General features: G+C 42.6%; 1 protein-coding gene across 1 annotated transcript in view; it reads left to right on the plus strand.

The window, feature by feature from the left end:
- Window positions 1–590: 590 nt before the first annotated feature.
- LOC311048556 (death-inducer obliterator 1-like) overlaps window positions 591–19807 on the plus strand; it is a gene marked incomplete at its 3' end in the record, with an annotated part of 20297 nt that continues 1080 nt past the window's right edge. The window contains exons 1-15 of the mRNA XM_084061814.1: window positions 591–701; window positions 6417–6509; window positions 6909–7023; window positions 7361–8471; window positions 9765–10185; window positions 10311–10856; window positions 12913–13141; window positions 15821–16469; window positions 16616–16775; window positions 16979–17095; window positions 17316–17477; window positions 17798–17960; window positions 18060–18582; window positions 18986–19133; window positions 19290–19379. Coding sequence (XP_083917940.1) covers window positions 6942–7023; window positions 7361–8471; window positions 9765–10185; window positions 10311–10856; window positions 12913–13141; window positions 15821–16469; window positions 16616–16775; window positions 16979–17095; window positions 17316–17477; window positions 17798–17960; window positions 18060–18582; window positions 18986–19133; window positions 19290–19379 — 4401 coding nt within the window. The 5' untranslated portion in view covers window positions 591–701; window positions 6417–6509; window positions 6909–6941. The remainder of the gene's footprint in view (window positions 702–6416; window positions 6510–6908; window positions 7024–7360; window positions 8472–9764; window positions 10186–10310; window positions 10857–12912; window positions 13142–15820; window positions 16470–16615; window positions 16776–16978; window positions 17096–17315; window positions 17478–17797; window positions 17961–18059; window positions 18583–18985; window positions 19134–19289; window positions 19380–19807) is intronic.

The following is a 19807-nucleotide window of genomic DNA, read 5'->3' on the forward strand; positions in this document are numbered from 1 at the left end:
CTGTGGTAACTCTGAGGACCCCCTGTTGAAGTCCCCTGCCCTAAACCAGTGGTTTTCAACCAGTGGTCCGGGGACCACCAGTGGTCCTTGAGGGAGTTCCAGGGGGTCCCCAGCTAAATGATGGATAGGAACCAAATGGACCCTTATGGGTCTGTAACTCTGAGAGTGTACAAATGGAACCAAATGGACCTGTTAGGGTCCATTTGGTTCCATTTGTACACACTCAGAGTTAAATTAACATTGATTTTATAATATAAATTGGGGTCCCAGAGATAGAAATGCCATTAAATGGGGGTCTGTAGCCTAATGCATGTTAAACTGGGGGTCCTTGAAATTAAAATGGTTGAGAATCACTGCTAGAGCCATGAAAATCGTCTCTTATTGGGGGTCCCTGGCATACATTTTCAAATGGGGGTCCCTGGGCTAATGTGTGTCAATTTGGGGGTCCTTGACGCAAAAAAGGTTGAAAACCACTGCCCTAAACAATCACGGATTGGGCCTTTCAACTGCGGTTCCCCTCCTGTCCGGCAGAGGGGGCTGTGGGATTCTCAAGGCCGGCCAGTAAACGGTCAGCCATCTGCCGCAGTCAGTAAGCACTAAGCGCGAGCGAGTATCAGCCAGCAGGTCAGGAATGGAAAATGGAGGAATGCCCGAAGGAGCTTGCAGCGAGAAGAACATAATATCATCGATAGTTTGACCTGGTATGTGGGTGAATTAATGCAATATAACGAACGCTGTTGTCTGCATGTACGTGTGTATGGAGTACACGCATGTCTCTGTTGTTTTCTCGCGCGCCATAAAACGCACTACAGTCGAGGATGGCCGAGACAAGGTTGAACACGGTGCAGCCAGCTAGCGTTAGCTACAAGCTAGCGTAACGTATAACCTTGTTTACCAACGTTAGCCGTTACTTTAACGACTAGACCGTAGCTACTAACCACGCTGACTAGCTAAGGGCATACTACAGCACAGCTACAGCTGTGGTCACTAGTGGCAGTTTTAGATGTAGACAAAATGTGCGTAATGTTGTGCATGGCGCTGTACGAGGAGCAGCCACATTCAGTGTTGCCAGATTCCGCGAGAGAAACAAGCAACCATGTCTATGAAAACAAGCCCAATAGAAGCGACTATGGTTCACATGAGCACTTTAAACCTGTATATACTAGTAACTAAGCTCGCATCACCAGACTTTCCACCTCGGAGGAAAAGTATATACATTGGCTATGATCGCGACGCCCTGTGAGCTTGTAGATCTGCTGTTTAATAAAATATGTGGGGGGGGGGGGGATATTTTAACAACGTAAATCTTCAATCGGGGTCCCTGGCACAAAATGTTTAGATGGGGCGGTCGGTGGACAAATACATGTTAATTTGGTGGGCCCGTGGTGGGGTTTCCTTGACTTGGAAATGTTTGACAACCACTGGTTTAAACAACAGGAAACGAGTCAAAATAAGCAACTAAGCTAGAGAAACAAGCCCCAAAAATCGCAACCAGCATTTACCAATATTCACAAGCAACTTAACAGAAAAAAAACAAGTCGCTTATAATAAGCAGACCTGGCAACACTGGTGTATGCGTTCACATTCCTGTAGCCATTGACACGCTACTCGGTAGTAGTTGTTACTTCCTTGTAGGGTAGGGTTACATGTCGGCAATTCGACATGTCGCCATCCCGACATGTCGGCAATTCGACATGTCGCCATTTCGACATGTCACCATTTCGACATATTCTAACTGTCGGAGTGGAGGCACTTTCCATAGTTTTCAAACGACCCACCATTCCGACTTGACTTTGGCCAAGGGTGAGACCTCCGTTGGGGCCTCCATCCACCCTGCGCCAAATACCGAGGTGTTCCTAGTCACTAGTTATGAACGGGCTGACCCGTAGCCCGCGCGTTGGACTGCGGGGCGAGCGGGAGAGTCAAGATTTCAGAGGCAATTATCGCAGTGCGGGATGGTGCGGGCTGCGCAAACACGCAAAAAAAAGAAAGAAAAGAAAAAGCTTTTGGTACCTTCTCTCTCCCATTTTCTCTCACTCTCCTCTCTCCTACTCTCCCGTTCTTTCCTCCTGGCTGGAATCATCTGGGCTTATATTAAATGTGTTGCTTATTTGATCAATGATGCACAACTGCCTCTAATGTAGCATACCGCATAATGATATCCCCGCTGCAACTTAAGTTTATATTGGAATGTCCCTTGTAGTTGTAGTGCTGTTGTGGTTGGACTGGGCACACTCACTGTACTAGTTGTCGTTTAATGTTCTCTCATGTAGGCCTATATAGGCTATAGCCTATATAGGCCTACAGCCTCTCTCTCTCTCTCTCTCGTTCTCGCTCTCTCATTGATATAATTGCCCGGTATATATTTATTTGGTTATTTTATTGTTTTGAGGTCTAGGCTACTCTCCTGAGTCTCCTCCGTCAGCTGTCATTGAGTATAGAAAGATAATTGACACCAGCCAGCTGACTGTGCTTAATGGTTGATATTATGAAAAAAGTAAAACTCATCACAGAACGACAAACAGGAGAGGGGACAATCCGTTGTCATTTTATTGTAGATTTAAAAGCAGCCTATTAGACTATATTGACTGTAGCCTACTACAATATGTCTTGGATTTGACCTGCAATGCTTCTGAGAGGGCCATGGCGTGAGTAACAACGGACTTTAACATTAGACTATGAATGAAATGCTGCAGATGTATTATAAATTGTTGGAAAAACAGCCCATAACACTCCCTCCCTCGCTCCATTACGCATGGTGCACTGTGCGCGCCCTTTTCCTCTCCAGAGTTTTATGAATCCATTACAATCAATATTGCAGCTGCAATAATATATCATTCCAAATAATCAGTAACATGTTGGCTATAGCCATGTCTGTCAAATAATACTGTATTCAAATTTGTATTTATTCTGTGAACTCTCTAGTTTATTTTCCTGTGTGATATGACCCTATACAGTCCAAACGGGACGCCTCCCTAAGTAACGGTCCCATGCATTGTACAATATTCAGCCCTTGGTAAGGAGTTTGAACGCACACAAAAAGAACATTGGTATATCCTCAGTAGCGACCCAAAATTGGCCACTACTTTCAAGGACATGCCCAGAGTTGTCTATAAACATCCTCCTAATATAAGACAATCAGTTGTCAAATCGGATATCATCCCCAAAATGCCAGAATCGTCTTTTTTGACTCAAATCCCCGAAGGCAATTACAGATGCGCCCGTTGCGCAATGTCATTTCACCGAAAGGTTTACGCACCCACTAACGGGGGGAAACGTTTTGATATCAAGGGCACTATAACATGCACAACCAAAAATGTTAAACACCTGCTAAAATGCCCATGCGGTTGAGGATATGTTGGTAAGACCAACAGGGCGCTAAAGACACGCATTTCCGAACACAGAAGCAGCATTCGCAACCAAGATCCAAAGAGCCCATGCAGTTGCAATGCACTTCATGTCCGCTAAGCACAATGTGGCCACTCACAGATATCAGGGGATTGAACCTTTTACAGTCTATGGATTGAACATGCCCTAGACGAGGAGGAGATCTTAGATTGCTGCTACAGCGGGAATCTTTTTGGATTTAGGCCGCCTACAACCTACATCCCGCCCTCCTCTCCTCTGTGTCAGTCCACATGCATAGCGCTGCATGAAATGAATACAAGGAAAAAATGGACCGCGGTCCGCCTGTTGAGTAGGCCTACCCCTGAATTAAAGCATCGAATAATATATATATATATATATATATATATATATATATATATATATATATATATATATATATATATATATATATATATAATAAACAGTTAAGCAGGGAAACAATTCATTACATTTCAATAAGTAGTAAACTAAAAGGCAATAAACAACTTAAATGCACTGCTTATAATTTCAGGAATAAACAAATAAATAGGTGTGAATCACTCAATTGGTGCATCCAAATCAAACATAATGTGCAGTCCATATCATACGTGGCACACACACTTATGTGCGCTCATTAACTCCCTCTGGGAGAGCAAACGTCCTGATGGCCCACTTGACATCAAAGGGAGTTGGGATCGAAGGACTTACGGTGGCCATACACTACTGCCATTCAATCATGATTGATTGAGCTGATTGAGATGACATCATGATTTCTCCATGAGTCTTTGCTTTCGAGGAAAAAAAACAAACAATTTAGTAGGTGTGGATTGCTTCAGTCAATGAATCAACAGCGGTCGTTAACTCCCCACTGGGAGATCAGACAAACTTGATGGCCCATTCGCGCACACATAAAAGGTGATTAGGATCAAAGGCACTTAGTTTGTAGACAGACGCACAAGGCATGAATGGATGCCATTGATCGTAGGTTTCGGTGACTGTCTTGTTTGTAGCGAGTTGTGTGCGGCCGGGGAACAAGCGGCCATTAAATTATGATTATTATGATGATGATGATCATTATTATAATTATTATTATTATTGTCATAAAATAGCTAAACAATCCATTTTACGCACAGCAGCCCAAATACATGTCATGGTCCAGGTCCGGACAGTTCATTCTTCAAATAGGCCAGTAACATTAGTATTTATCTGATGAAGGCAAATGCTTCATCAGTAGGCTATTAAATAAGGTGTTTAGGCTATTTCAATGGCATTCGTCCAAGACAAGTGGAGTTTACTGGCCAGCTAAATAACAGACATATAGCATATTCCTTCTGTAAATGGGGTGTGGTTGGTTGGTCGCACACAGGAATGAGTAGGAAAGTTGGCAGTGTTAAAAGGTCATGTCAGTCCAGTCGCTGTATAGTTCTTATACCATAAGAAGCGCACACCTCTCTCTCATCATCTGATTAGGTAAAAAATAACGGGTGCGGCGCACTGTGCCGCGAGCTTGATCCATTTGATCCAGTTGCCACTGTGCCTGCTATGTTATTTGTTATATGATGGTTGCAGTCACGCGTAATTGCGCATGACACACGCGTGCCACACATGTCTATTTGATTAATATTATGATGATAATGATTATAATGCAATACACATGGGACGTTATACAAGCATTATATGATTTCGTTTTGATATTATTTCAACGGGGCATCATTCGAGAAGGCTTTCTGTCCGTCAGTCATGCACTGTTTGTCTTTATAATAATAATATGAATAATTATGAATAATAATAACCATCTTATTGACTATATGCGCGGACAGACAGACACAGAGATGCGTGTCGAAATGGCGGGACTCTTGAAAAAAAAATAAAGTGCCATGCTGCCAGTCCGACACTGTCGGAATGGCAGGTCGTTTATGGAAATGGGAAAGTACCACCACTCCGACAATTAGAAGTCAATGTCGGAGTGGGGGGATGTCGAAATGGAAGGCTGTTCCCGTAGGGTAGAGAGGATAAAATGCACACAACCATCACCATTATTAACTCCATGACCACAATCGTTAATTTCCGTGTCGTCGTCGAACGCGCTGATGATTGGAAACGATTCCTCGTTTGCTTTGCTCGATCGATGATGCTGCTGCTGGTGTTCGGTGTGTGAGGTTTGCCTTTTAGTATTGCGCATTTGCTGACATCCGGGGTATTATGTAATCGAGTTAACTTAATCTGATAATATAATGGCTCCCAACCGATCTGGTTAATCGTCAACGCTTCTGCGTCTCTAAAATGGTGCTGGTGGGAATAATGCTATGCATATTTGATTTGGGTTTCGGGCCCTTCCTTCCCAGTGAGGCCGCCTGGAGCTTGCAATGCATCACGCACTTTTCAGTCAGACAAGCGACTAAATACAACGTGTCCCCTTTACTGTTGAACGGTGAAATATGCTTTATTATTTGGTCGGGTTTACTTAACACGTTATTATCACGTGTGTGAACCTTTGTATATATGATGGATCCGATGGGCTCCTCCCTCCCTTTTTCTTGGCAACAGATTTTCTCCCCCTCGGCCCTCACGTGGCACGGTATCGTGACCACAGATATATGACATCTTTTTAAATTATTTGGCCAAATAGATGGACCGCAGCGTCTAATGCATGTCATTGACAATGTCGCATGGTAGATGGCTGCTTGCATGAAAACAATGTAATATTTGGAATAGCTGATGTGATTATTATGCCTCTCATGTCGATGTAATTGCACGATCTATATTAAAAAATAACCCCGAGTTATGGATATTTTGTGGTGTTCTAGAGACAAACTGACTGGTGCAGATTTGCCCATCCAAGTCTGTATGCAAAGCCGTTAATTTAATTGCGGATAAATTAATGTTAATATTTGATGTAAGCTTCTACCTGTGCCCACAGCACCAGTGGCGTCATTTGACATGGCACCCCCCATGTTTCGTGTTCTTGAATATACCCTGTATATAGAGTAGTCTTTCTTGAATAATTGACTCAATGCTGCAGCAGTCCCTGATGATGTTTTCTTCTGCAGATCCAGTAACTGGGCGCAGAGACTCTGATTACTAACTAAAAGCCTTTTTTATATGAAGAAGTGCTGTGCTTTCCACCATTACTGAACTTGCAGGTACATACTTGGCAAATGTTTTAACATTTTTTGTTATGAAAGACCAGCAAATTATGGCCCTGGCTAATACCTATCAGCTATTAGGCTGTGATAATAAAAACAAATGTGTAACTTGAATTGGTGAGATTTTATGATGTGCTGAACCCTTTGTCTTTATGAAAGCTTGTTTGTTAAAGACAATAACCTTGGTCCGAATCAGCGTTTCATTTACTAAGGTGACCTAGTTTAAAGTTAAGCATGCCTATATTAGGGATGAAGATTGATAGAATTGGCCATAATGTTAAAATTCAAAAGATATTAAGTAATGTATCAATGCTGTCTAAGCGTTGCAAGAGTTAACTGTTTCAACTGAAGAGTGACTCATAGCTGCTCTCTTTTTTTCTTCTCTTAACTGTGTAGACAATCAAATTGAAAGTAGTGGTTGACTCCATCATGGAGGAGAATGTGAGCCCTGAGCTCTCTCTAGCTCCAGAGCCAGAGCAGAGCCAGGACCATATGGATAGCTGCTCGCAAGGTATCTTGAATGAGCTTCTTTCCCTAATTAGTGAGGAGGTGGGTGGTTGCATTGATAACTGGGCACAATTAAAGTTTAGGTTTTACGCATTTTTGGTGAATTGGGGTCAAGGGTGAAAAATCACTTTTTCCATTACAGCCCTCCCATCATTTATTTTAATATTTTATTTAATTTCACACTTCACCTCCTTTTTTAAGGGTTTGGGCAGCACGACCACCATGAAGCAATCCTAAGTTTTATAGAAATGCGAAAACTATTATGTGGGTCTCAACCAACTACATTGCAATGCTCACGTGGCTCATTTATTTGCCTCAACTTTCTGTGATTCTCTCAACAGCTGTTGCAGAAGAGGAAAAACAGTTTCAAGAGCAAAATGAAAATGCTACTCAAGAGAAGATACTAGAGAAGCCAGAACATTTGTCCAAGGCCACGAGTGAGGTGAAGAAGACCTGGGGATTCCGTCAGACGACCATCGCTAAGAAGAGAGAGATGCCAGGGGAAACGGCCTCTGAGAGCCAAGAGAACCGTGGACCCGTGCGCCGTAGTGGCAGGCAGCCAAAACGTACTGACAAGTTGGAGGAGTTCCTCTCTACCACCAAGAGAGGTGGAAGAAAGAGTGCTCCGCCCAGCATCGAGAGTGGCGACCCCCCGTCCCAAACGCCGACCGATGCGGAGACCGCCTCGGAGGCCAGCTTCGACGGCAACGCAGACACAAAGGCTGTTGACGACAAGGCCGATTCTCCAGAGAGGCGGACAAGGAGCTGTGCCAGGAAACAGACCCGGGGTGGCAGGACTCGGGGTGGCAGACGCACACGCAGCCGAGGTGGCGGCAGTGCAGGCGGCAGTGCAGCCAGAGACGGCGGGAGCTCGGAGAACGAGGAGGACGGAGATACCGTCAACAAACCCCAGGTCCTACAAGACGAAGAAAGCGAGTCTAAAGAAAAGAACGACCCCTGTTCCAAGCTGCTAGCAAGCGGGGACGTGGCCCAGCCCCCGCCAGAGCTGGACTCTGAGAAGAAAGAGGTCACGGAAGAGGGCAGGATGGAACAAGACAACACCGATGACACAGTGGAGCCAAGGCCAGAGACTGAAGAGAGCGATGAGGAGAGCGATGATAGGCCTCCGGCTTTTGCAAGGCGAGGACCAATCAGAATTTATGTTAACAAGAAGAGGGTGGCCAATAAGAACGCTGCTCCTGTCAATAAAACTACAACCGTCAATAAAACCCCTACTACACCACTTGTCGTTAAGACTGCCACCCCAGTCAACACCAAAGCAATGCCAGCGGCGCCAATGTCCAGCAAGTCCCAGGATGAGGAGGAGGGAAAGGAAGTCGATGAAGACTCCGCAACATCTACATCCTCATCATCATCAACCTCCGACTCAGACGGCGGAGGATACGACCCCAATGCACTGTACTGCATCTGTCGGCAGAAACACAACAAACGGTAAATATTGTCTGTATTTGGTCCGACTTTCCTTTGTTGTTTGAGAAATCCGAGTCCTCCATGTGACCATGTGTCGATGAGTTAGATATGAAAAGTGAGCCTCGTTTTCCATGATTTTATTTGAATAATTTTCACATGCAGGATTGCTGGCACTGTATCATTCAACTTTATCTTCTGAGTTCTTATTTGGGGTGAAACAATTAATCAAATAATTAGTAACATTTTGTTACATAAATTTTCTGTCAATCGATTAATGTATTGAGTAATAGAGCTGGGCTGATATATCAGTTTGGCTGATATATTGGCCATTACTTGACTTTTATGACGACATTGGTATCGGCAATTTTATGCAGCCTATGCTTTTTTGATGACATTGGTATCAGCAATTATGCAGCTTATGTGCCACTTTTTGTTTTTACTTGTTTTATTCAGAAATAGCCGATATACAAGCTCACAACACGTAGCAAAGGGGTGGAAGCTTGTAGATCTATTTTTGAAACATTTTGAATAGGGTTTAAAAGGGTATTTCACTTTAAAAGACTTCTGGGGTAATTTTAATGTCTACTACGGCTTTGTGTGCCCCCCGACTGTTAAGTTGCCTGATTCAATATTTAGATATATTTGGTATTCATTCTATCAGACACGCCCCTTCCTATATTAACCCATTGTATCTTCAAACTCTATTTTAACCATGTTAGTCATTGACTAAGTCATTAGTCATTAGTCTGTTGACTGACATGGTCCTTCTAGTGTGTGAGGGAAATTACTTTATTATTATTATTTTTAAATGAATAAAATAAAAATAAAAAAGTTCTTAAAAAACATAGCCCGCTCAACATTTAAAGGACAATATTGGTCACTTAAGGATGGGGATGTGTCTGATGAAAACAATGTCAAATATCTAAATATTGAATCAAGCAACCTAAAAACTGTCTCGGGTGCACACAAAAGTCAGATTAGAGCAGATGTTATAATGACCCTAGAAAAGTGAAAAAAAAGTTTTATCTATACTTTTTATTATTATTGTTTATTTTTGATTGCTTAAAATGTTCCCAAATAGAAATCTTACAGTTTTTCAAATTGATTTCAAGATTATATAGTCAATGAGCTGCATAGATTAATCAAAACAAAACAATAGACAGATTAATTGATTGTTAAATTAATTTGTTATTTTAGTAATAGTTCTTCTAATTTCAGTCCTATTCTGAAAGTATGCAGTTAGCCAGAGTGAGAGCCATGTGCTCCTGCCTTTCATTGCATGGTGATAACAGAATTGTCCTGTGTTCTGTCCAGGTTCATGATCTGCTGTGACCGCTGTGAGGAATGGTTCCACGGAGACTGTGTGGGCATCACAGAGGCCCGCGGACGCCTCATGGAGAGGAACGGGGAAGACTATGTCTGTCCCAACTGCACTGTGAAGAAAAGCCAGGTGGTCAAGCCAGCCACAGCATCCCTGGCTTCAAGCACAGAGAACGGGAAGCCCAGAGCAGATGGTGCTTCAACAGCTCCTGCTGGTGCGACACTCACTGCTGTGACAACAACTGAGCCCGGTAAAGTGGACCCTGTCCCTACGGCTGCCAGCCAAGTGGTGGCAGGTGCCTCTGCAGCCGCTGCATCAGATGAGAGGGTACTAGTAGAGGACCCGGGCATCAAAGGGAGAATAGAGAAAGCCATCAACCCAACTGGGAAAAAGAGGATAAAGATCTTTCAGCCGGTATGTCGAAGTGGTTTTGGCTGACATGATTTTCTTTAAGCCTGATACTATGGTAGCATATTTAGACTTTGCACAGTTGTGTTGTGCACGTTGTTGAATAAATCTTTCTCTCTACTGACTTTTAGCAGGCCACACAGCAGACACTGGGGCCGAAGGCAAAATCAACGGCAGAGCCGAAAGCAGTACCAGTTGCAGAGCAGGTAGTGGCCTCAAATGTGGAGCTGAACACAATACCAGTAGCGGTGGTGGTTCCCAAGGCAGAGCAGACATCGATTCCCAAGGCAGAGCCGACATCGATTCCCAAGGCAGAGCCGACATCGGTTCCCAAGGCAGAGCCGACATCGGTTCCCAAGGCAGAGCCGGCATCGGTTCCCAAGGCAGAGCCGTCATCGGTTCCCAAGGCAGAGCAGACATCGGTTCCCAAGGCAGAGCAGACATCGGTTCCCAAGGCAGAGCAGACATCGGTATCCAAGGCAGAGCAGACGGCAGAGGAATCTTCTCTTCCCAAATGTATCGGGCCTGGTTGTGAGAAAGATGCCCAGCCGGACTCTGTCTACTGTGGCAGCGACTGTATTCTGAGGCACGCCGCTGCCGCCATGAAGTCCATCACTGACGTCAAGGAACCCAAGGCCAAGGCTCAGAAGAAAGCTGGCACCAAGTCTGCACCCAAGGTAACTCGGGGCAGACACACTAACTGTGGCTTTTAACTGTCCCTATCACAAAGATGTTTACGTTAGCACATTGATTTAATGAAGGTTTTGCAGCATATTGGACATAGACATTTATAGAATAGAAACGTATTGTCATGAGAAATGTTACTTTTGTCTCCACTGTAGTTGATTTGGAAATTAAAGTTGAAAATATAATCAATTAAACTACAGTTTTAGTAATCAAATTATTGGTTTAGTGATGTGTCATGTAAATGATTCTTATATGTGCCATTTGCAACTTAGTTAGAATGCCTGTCTTTTTTTCCATATTGTGAAATGATAAACTATGTTTTTGACCACTGGGTAAAAATTAAGCAAATTGAGGTCTGTTTGGGGTCTGTTTGGAGTCACCCCAACTAATGATGAGAATTTCTCATAAATGATAGCTTTATTATTTATTTTACCACCATTTCATGTTCTGAAATAATGGCATAGATTACTATGATCAAGAAAATTATACAGATGCAAAGAAATATGGTAATTGTGAGTTGCAGCCCTGTTAGAAATAGGTAGGATGCAGTAAATGCTCAATTAATCATCACACAACAATATGTCCGGATAACTGATGCCAGCACATGATGATCATTAACGATAATATAATAATCCTAATGGCATGGTCTTATACTTTAAGTTGGTTGTGTAAAACACAATGTGTATTATATTGGATTTATGATCAAATTTTTGATGAAAGAAGTTTACTTAAATGTGTGCCTGCTGGATTCTTGTTCTTGAGAATTGACGAATGACCTTTCTGAATGACCTTGATAACAAGTTATAACACAATTTATTAAGATGTACGGTTGAGGCAGGGCATGGAATTTTATGTACTTTGTCATCTTTAATGTATACAATATTTTCTAGTGTATATATTTTATTTGGCTATTGACAATGAACCAGCCTTCTTAAATAAATATAATTTTGTCAATTACTGTATGAAATAAATTAGCCATCTGCTCTAAGCACAAGGCCAGGATTTTCAACTGATTTGTTTGATGGGATCATGCATGTCGTTGGGAAGACATGCAATATGCCCTAAAAAGAGTGCATATCATGTATTGGCACAATATGAAGATGGTAGAAAAGTAAGCGATGAGTAATCGTGGTGCTGGATAGTGAGAAGGTGTGAGTCTTGCCCTGGAGCTGGGTATTCAACATTTGTGACAAGCATCAGGTAGAAACGTATGGCTGCTGAATCCTCTTCAGAAGCCCCTATGCAAAGAAAAGGCACTGTTGTTGAATGTGATTCTAATGCCTCATGAGGGAAACTTGACAAACCAAGTCTTCTAATCAAATAATAGACAAAAAAAATGATAGATTATGAGAACAATATTTAGTGGCATCCCTATTAGATATGGGCATGGTGCAGTAAATGTGCAATTAAAATGCTAGTCTCATTTGGATAGCCTGGGAAAAAATAGACTTTATGTGCATTTGATGTAATTATGACTAACATAGGCTTGGTTTTCAAATAATGCAATGTAACCGGCCTCTTAACCCATTGAGACCTGAAGCCGGTTCTACATGTCTCCTAAATCTCAACAGTATTCTGAAAAACATATGTTTCTATATCAGTTGTGCTCAAACGTTTTTATGTCAAGAACCCCCAAAATTATATGTATTTGGCCGTGGACCCCCATCAAAATATTTTGTTCCAGGGACCCCCCCAGAAGCAAAGATTTGAGTTAAAAATGTTCGCTTTAAATATATATATATTCAAAGATTTGCACACATTTTCACGATTTTTCAAAAATAGATTTTTCAAAAATAGATTTTTCAAAAATATCTACAAGCTCGTAGCGCGGCACTCTGTGCCGCGCTATGAGCTTGTATATCTGCTATTTTTGAATAGCCCAAAGTGTAACATAATGCTTTTTAGCTCAAATCTAAAAATGACACACTTCCAGGTCTTAATGGGTTAATATCAGGACCCTGCCCTTTAACCAAATGATCCTCAGTTGAGGAATCCTTCCTTTATGCTGCCATTGAACTGACTCAGTGTGTCTGTGCATCCAACCAGAGGACAGCCGCTGGCAGGAGGAAGGCGAGGAAGAAGTCCACCACAGAGGAGGAGGTGTCAGACAGCGAGGAAGACGCCGATCCTGAACCGGGTCACGACGGTGAAGATGAGACCGCAGTCGAAGAACCGCCAACATCGGCCACAGCATCCTGGTCCTGCGACCATAATTACAATGCAGTAACGCCAGAAAAGACTTCGCCAATAGCACCAACAGTGTTAAACAAAAAGTGTATGTATCTCTTTGAAGGTTTTGACAAGTCAATCCTAACCATCTGTCTCTCTTCACATTAGGGGATTGTCAATTGATACAGGGCAAATCTGTTGTATGCATTTGGCCGTTGCTGCAAAACCACATTGTCTTTTTCCATTATCATTTGTAAATGTGGTCCCTGTAATTCATTAGAGATAGTCCACACACATGGTGGAGAACCACCAAATTGTTTTGTAGAAGAACACACCCTGATATAGGGTTTTATTGATTTACAGAGTGTTATGATTGGTTAATGTAAAAGTTGCTTGATAAATTATGCACATCAGCATAAAAAGGTAAGTGCCAAATGTTGCTATAGGTAAGTATTATTCAGTAATCGAGAAGAGGTTTGTTTAGAATATCATGGTTAAAATGTGAAGGTTTGGATGAAGACCTGTGAAAGTAACATGTCACAGATGAATACGCAGCTTGTCGTCAGTTACTATCAGTTTAACAGTATACCTTTTCCATAAAATGTATGAACATAGTGGAGGAAAGGGTGATTCTGATGTAAGGGTGTCAAATTACCTATTTTATTTGCCTGTGCAAGTCTCTCTGCACCCTGATTCTTCAGCTATATTGTCGGTCTCAAAACAAGTCCATCCCGTCTCTCCAGCAGGTAGGTTTCAGTGACTTTTTCACCCTGATTTTTCAGGGACTCATACAATTTAAAGCTCATATTGAGCTGATAACATCAGGCAAAACCTGGTGTTCCACCCTCTATTCTGAGGGTAACATGGCTGGCTTTTTTCATACTTTTTTATGCTTGTTTAATGTCATGCATCACAACGTGGGAAACTGGCTATAAAATAAAAGGTATTATGACAGATTTTGGATGCCTGGCTTGATTATGTGAGCAGTGTCGGATTGCTGTACGATGTCCTGACCAGTTCAGCTCAGAGAAGCATATGCCACTCATCCACACACACACACCACGCCAAGGAGATGTGACGAGCCCACAGATGTTGTGAAGTTGGGATTGGGAAGAATTTGATTCTGCCAGAGACCAGACCGTCATGGGATACTGCATGAAGTTCAGAAAGCCGGCTGCAGCAGAAGATGGCACTTGAAGATGAGGCCATTGTGCTCACAATTATTGGCGAGATTTATATTTAAACCTTTTGCACTCAACTGCATTTGATATTTGTTTGGATCGTGCTGAGAGTTTGCTTTTTGCTAAGAAATGAGGACATTGTAGTTTATCTTTGTCATTTACAAGGACTCTATGAAGGCAGTGTTAATGATTTGACCTGACAAATCAAGTGTTTATAAAGAAATCAATGCCCAAAGAGCCTAGAATATCCATTATGGTACAAGGTGTGCAACACATGTTTTATAGTTTAACATGGTTAAGTACTTGGCTTATTTATGGCCCCATGCTAGTTTGAACTTGGTGACTGATATTTTGAATGGGGGAGCAGATTTATTTGACATTCAGTAGATGCATGTTCTACTGCTTTGGGTCTCTATACAATGTGGCTCTGCTAAAAAAAATATCTGAATTCACATTGTAGGAAAGCATGTGCACTTTAAGTGTGGGTTATACTTTTCAACCATTTTGAAATGGGACATGTTGACAGCTGAATGGTGTACATTGAATGAAAACAAAAAGCTCATAGAAGATAATTCTATTATGGCCATATTATTATAGAGTTGGTTAAGGTAGGCAAATGAATTGCTCCACAGTGATGCTTGAAAGAGAGCAGTGCTTGGGGATTGTGGATTTGAGTGGAGAAAAACACAAGTGGCTAGTAGTGTAAAAAGTGGTTACTGCACCAATGGCTCATCAATGGCTGGTGTTAAAAGTATGTTGATGCGTTTTATATGAGACGTGGTAAGTTGTCTTGGTATTCAGGAAAGCTCAATCACTTTTTTCTCTGATAATTTATTTTGTACATAACCACTCTACATGATGAGACTTTTACTATTTTGGTTAAAAGATGTCTTCTCGGAAATTCAAACATTGAATCAACTTTAACCCTGGTTGCCGCAGCATGTCCACATGAGAAATGTTCACTGTAAGAAGGACTTGCTTGTAGGTTAATGCAGCTGAGCTGACAAAGGAATGTTGGTCATCAGCATTATTATTAGGTAAATGTTTGCACATATAAGGGCTGCAACTAGACATTTGTTGAGCAACTTATTCCTCAGCTTCACAATCAAACATGGGCATTGAATCTTAGGAAACTATGTAACATCTGTCTATTAGGGTTACATTGATCGCCATGAAGATTATCACCACCATTTTAACTGTTGGTGGAAAATTAAAGGCACTTCCTCAGAAACTGTATCAGCCATCCTCTTCAAATAAAGAGGGCATTAAGAACAAGCTCGATGTCAGTTTTTTTTAAATTTAACAATATTTGGTTTATAGTGCTGGGATTGTTTGTAAAATGTGTTCATTTCATTGTTTTTATTGATTTTCTCAAGAAAGTCTTAGAAGTTCATACGATCCATTATGAACCTAAAATGGATCATGGCATTTCGCAAAATTAACCTCGAATGTGATATATAATCCTAGCATTTCTTTCTGCAATCTATGACTCAATGACGCCTAGCAGTTGGTACACTCATTCCTTGTCTTGCAGCCATTGATGAAGTGTAAGTGGTTATGGCATTCATATGTTTTAACACTTTGCTATTGTGCTTGCTTTTCAGCCCCTCTCGATGAGGAGAAGCAGACCGAAAAGGAGCACAACGATCCAGCACCTGCTGAGAAGTCCTCCACTATTTCCACGACTCAATCGCCGGCTGAGAAGTCCCCCACCACGACTCCAGTCAAAGCAAGTAAGAAGTCTCCAGCCGCCAAAGGCGGTAAGAAGTCCCCAGGCGCCAAAGGAAAGAAGCGGTCCCCACGTGGCAAAGGGGCTAAGAAGTCCCCAGGGGTCAAAGGAGGGAAGAGTACCCCAAAGGGCAAGAAGTCTTCCCCTCAAGCCAGCGGCTCCAAGTCGTCCAAGAAACCAGTGACACCGCCCAGTAAGATGGCACAGTCCAAGAAACCGGGGCCATCACCTGGCCCATCTCCCTACCCCTCCGGTCCCATTCACATCACGGGGGCGCTCCGAGTCACAAAGTCCAACTTCACCATTCCTAAGAAGCAACCCCAGCAAAAAGACTCCCACTTGGACAGTCAGTCATCCTCCAGAGTCTCATCTTCTCTGACCTCAGCCCCCTCCAACCACAGTCAGTCATCGTCCAGACCTCCCCAGCCAGTGGCTTCAGCACCCCCCCTGTCCCCTGCGCCTCCACCCAATACTCAGATGAGACAGAACATCCGCCGCTCGCTCACAGACATTCTCTACAAGAGGTGAGTGTCCTGCCAAGATTGAGTTAAAATGTATTGTCATTATGTAAAATTCAGGGAATCCTACACTGGTCCCTTGAATAAAATGGAAATTGTGTTCATATGTAAAGACTTGCATATAAATACTATTGGCATTTTTGTATTACCAGAGTGAGTGACAGTGATGATCTGAACATGACTGAGAATGAGGTGGCAAGGCTGGCCGTTGCCATTGAGAAGGAAATGTTCAACCTGTGCCTTAACACGGACAGCAAGTACAAGAACAAGTACCGGTCGCTCATGTTCAACCTGAAGGATCCCAAAAACAAAGTGAGTCAATAATTTGTATGGTTAGCCTTTCACACATGAGTGCTGAATCAGTCCATTTTGTGTTAATTCAGTTGAATCGCATTTAGGGAAGGTAAAGATTATAGCTTGTCTTATTTATAATCAGCTGTGCTTAGTTGATTACCGTATTTAATTGGGAATACCTTGCACTGCCTAATTTTTATGACGGTATAATGTTTTCTCAGGGCTTGTTCTACAGAGTGGTGTGGGGTGAGGTCTCCCCGTTCAGGCTTGTGAGACTCAGTGCTGAAGAATTGCTCTCCAAAGAAATCTCTGAATGGAGGAAACCTGACCCTCCTGAGGTAATTATAAACGTTTTGCACAGAATAATTATTGGAACCATAGTATGAAGAGTTTCCTATTGATCTGAAGATTGCTAAAGCAAGTGTGATCCATAGATCCCTATTTACACTCTAATTTGTTTTTGTTACAAAATGGTCACCTGCCATGTGCCAAAGTGCTCCACATGTGTAAAGCACTTGGGTCAAAAACGTTGTGCTCATATCACTTCATTGTCACTAGGTCCAGACTGCCAGTGCTCGACCGCATTCAGGTCAGTCCAAATCCAGCCAGAGGCGTGACTCTGGCCCCCACAATGTTGACGTGGAGGATGCTCCACCAACGTCTGATGCAGATGTATGTATCTCTGCAACCTCTTCGTCTGCTCGCATGGCTACTGCTGCAGTAAGTGGCAGCATGCACTCCTTTCCTTTCCACTCACATTTCCTATTTCATTCTGCTTGGGTTTGTCACTGCAGTTGTCTTACCAACTTTACAGGGAGCTGATGAAATTATGCCAGAGATTGACTGATTAGTTGATTTTCACACTGTCCCGTTCCTTAACATGCTTTTCTCTACTTAAATCGACTGCGCCCCAAAACATCTTTGATGCACCTAGAATTTCCTCCTGAATTTCCATCTCAGTCTGCTGTCATTCATTGTTTATTATTAGTTCAGTAATGCCAATTAGATTTGAAGGAGGTTTCTCGTTCCAATGTCCACAGGACCAAGAGGACTCCAGCACCACTGCTTCAGTGTCTGCTCAAGGGTCTGCTGTAGAGGGGAACAGTGCCAGCAGTATGCCAGACATCTTCAGTACAATGCTCAAGGACACCACGGCTGAACACAGGACTCATCTCTTTGATCTCAACTGCAAAATCTGTACAGGTAAACCGGAATATTACATTATGTCTTGGTTACACTAAGACGGTTTCCATTTCAACACCAGAGAGACATGTTAATATCCTCATCTTAATCTCTTTCCAGGCCAGAAGTCAGAAGATGAGCCCGCGTCTAAGAAAGCAAAGCTGACCAAGAAACCAGACGCTAAGCCACTTAGCCACTCGTCAAGGTCGTCATCGACTGACGTCCCTCCGGTGTACCAACCACAGGGCCCCTCAGCTTATCAACATCAGGTGCCTCAAGTTTATCAGCAACAGGATACACTGGGCTACCAGCCCGGCCATGAGATTCCTGCAGTAGACCCACTGGCCCAGCCGCATTACCAGGACATTACCAGCATGATACCTCCACCTCAGGCCCCCACGCCTGTCAACATCCCCGCCGTCTCCTCTGTCACTATCACCCGCAGAGACCCTCGTATGAACCGGCACAGCTCTAGTGTGACGGCCACTGTCGCCGTCCCTGAAACACCCACAGTGATGCCTGCCTCTACAGAGCCCGCCATCGTGGCGGTTGCTGCTCCAGTGGAGTTGGCACCTAAGGGGCCCCTACCGATGCCGCCAGCTGCGCCGCCTTTGCTGACTGTGCCTAAAGCAGCTAAAACCAGGTGATCTATAAATCAATACAGCAGACACTGTTGTATGTGTCTGATTTGATTGGCTTTGGCTGTAAAACTACTACTTGCGTTGTTTCCAGTATTTTTTGCCATTTAATTAGCCCAAAAATATCAACTGTTTTTGTCTTGAGTACATCCACACAGAATGTGAATATTACGTGGTGATAAAGCATAAATAAATATTTTTTTAACCGGAACAAGGTAACATTTTCACTGTAAATATGAATAAAGGTATGTATGAATAATGAATCAACAAAATGACTATAGTGATGCAAAATACTTTATTGTAATTTTCGTATTCTGTATGCAAAGACCTTTTAGATGTATTAGCCCTCAGATCATACACAGAGCAATATCGCTAAAAGTTTTTTGTTTTTTGTTTTTTGTTTTTCAGCACATCAGCGCCACCTCTTGAGGGTGAAACCGCCATCTTCCTCCATGGTCAGGAGAAGATTTGGAAAGGTCTTGTCAACATGCAGTCTGTGGCTAAGTTTGTCACCAAGGCCTATCTGGTCTCTGGATCCTTTGAACACTTGAAAGAGGTTGGTGATTTTGCATTTAAATATACAGATAGATACTCTGCCCCTGGTGTGTGTGTGTGTGTGTGTGAGAGAGAGAGAGAGAGAGAGAATTCAATTATCATAAAAAGCAAAATCGCAAATTCGATTTTGCGCTTAGTAATGTCATTGACTTTGCAGGATTTACCAGACACCATCCACGTGGGAGGACGCATATCTCCCAGCACTGTGTGGGATTATGTCGGAAAGCTGAAGACCTCTCTCTCAAAGGTTTGTTTGACAAAGCTTTGTTTTAAAGTGCTGTTCTTAGGCTATCAAGGGCTGCACCAAATGATTATATGCATCTTTTTATCCCTTGAAAATGTTTTTGATGATCTGATTAATCCAAGCAATTAATTAATTTACACCACAAAGTGACAGTGAAATAAGGTAATGTGTAAGATGTTTGTGTGTGTTGTTCCAGCAGTCAAAAACAACTTCAACTATTCACATTTTGGTTAAGTGTGATACATCACTAAACCAATTATTTGATTAACATTTTGTTTTTTGATGAATTCTCTGTTGATCGACTAATCGATTATTCAATTAGTCCTGACACCCCTAATACTAATTATATAATATTGTTGAAAGGCCTGGGGTCACAACGTCTCTCTCACCGTCTACCTTTCTCTCTTTTCCGCCTGTTCTCAGGAGCTATG

This window comes from Gymnoscopelus microlampas, assembly GCF_963454915.1.
Source record: "Gymnoscopelus microlampas genome assembly, chromosome: 7".
Lineage (NCBI taxonomy): Eukaryota > Metazoa > Chordata > Actinopteri > Myctophiformes > Myctophidae > Gymnoscopelus > Gymnoscopelus microlampas.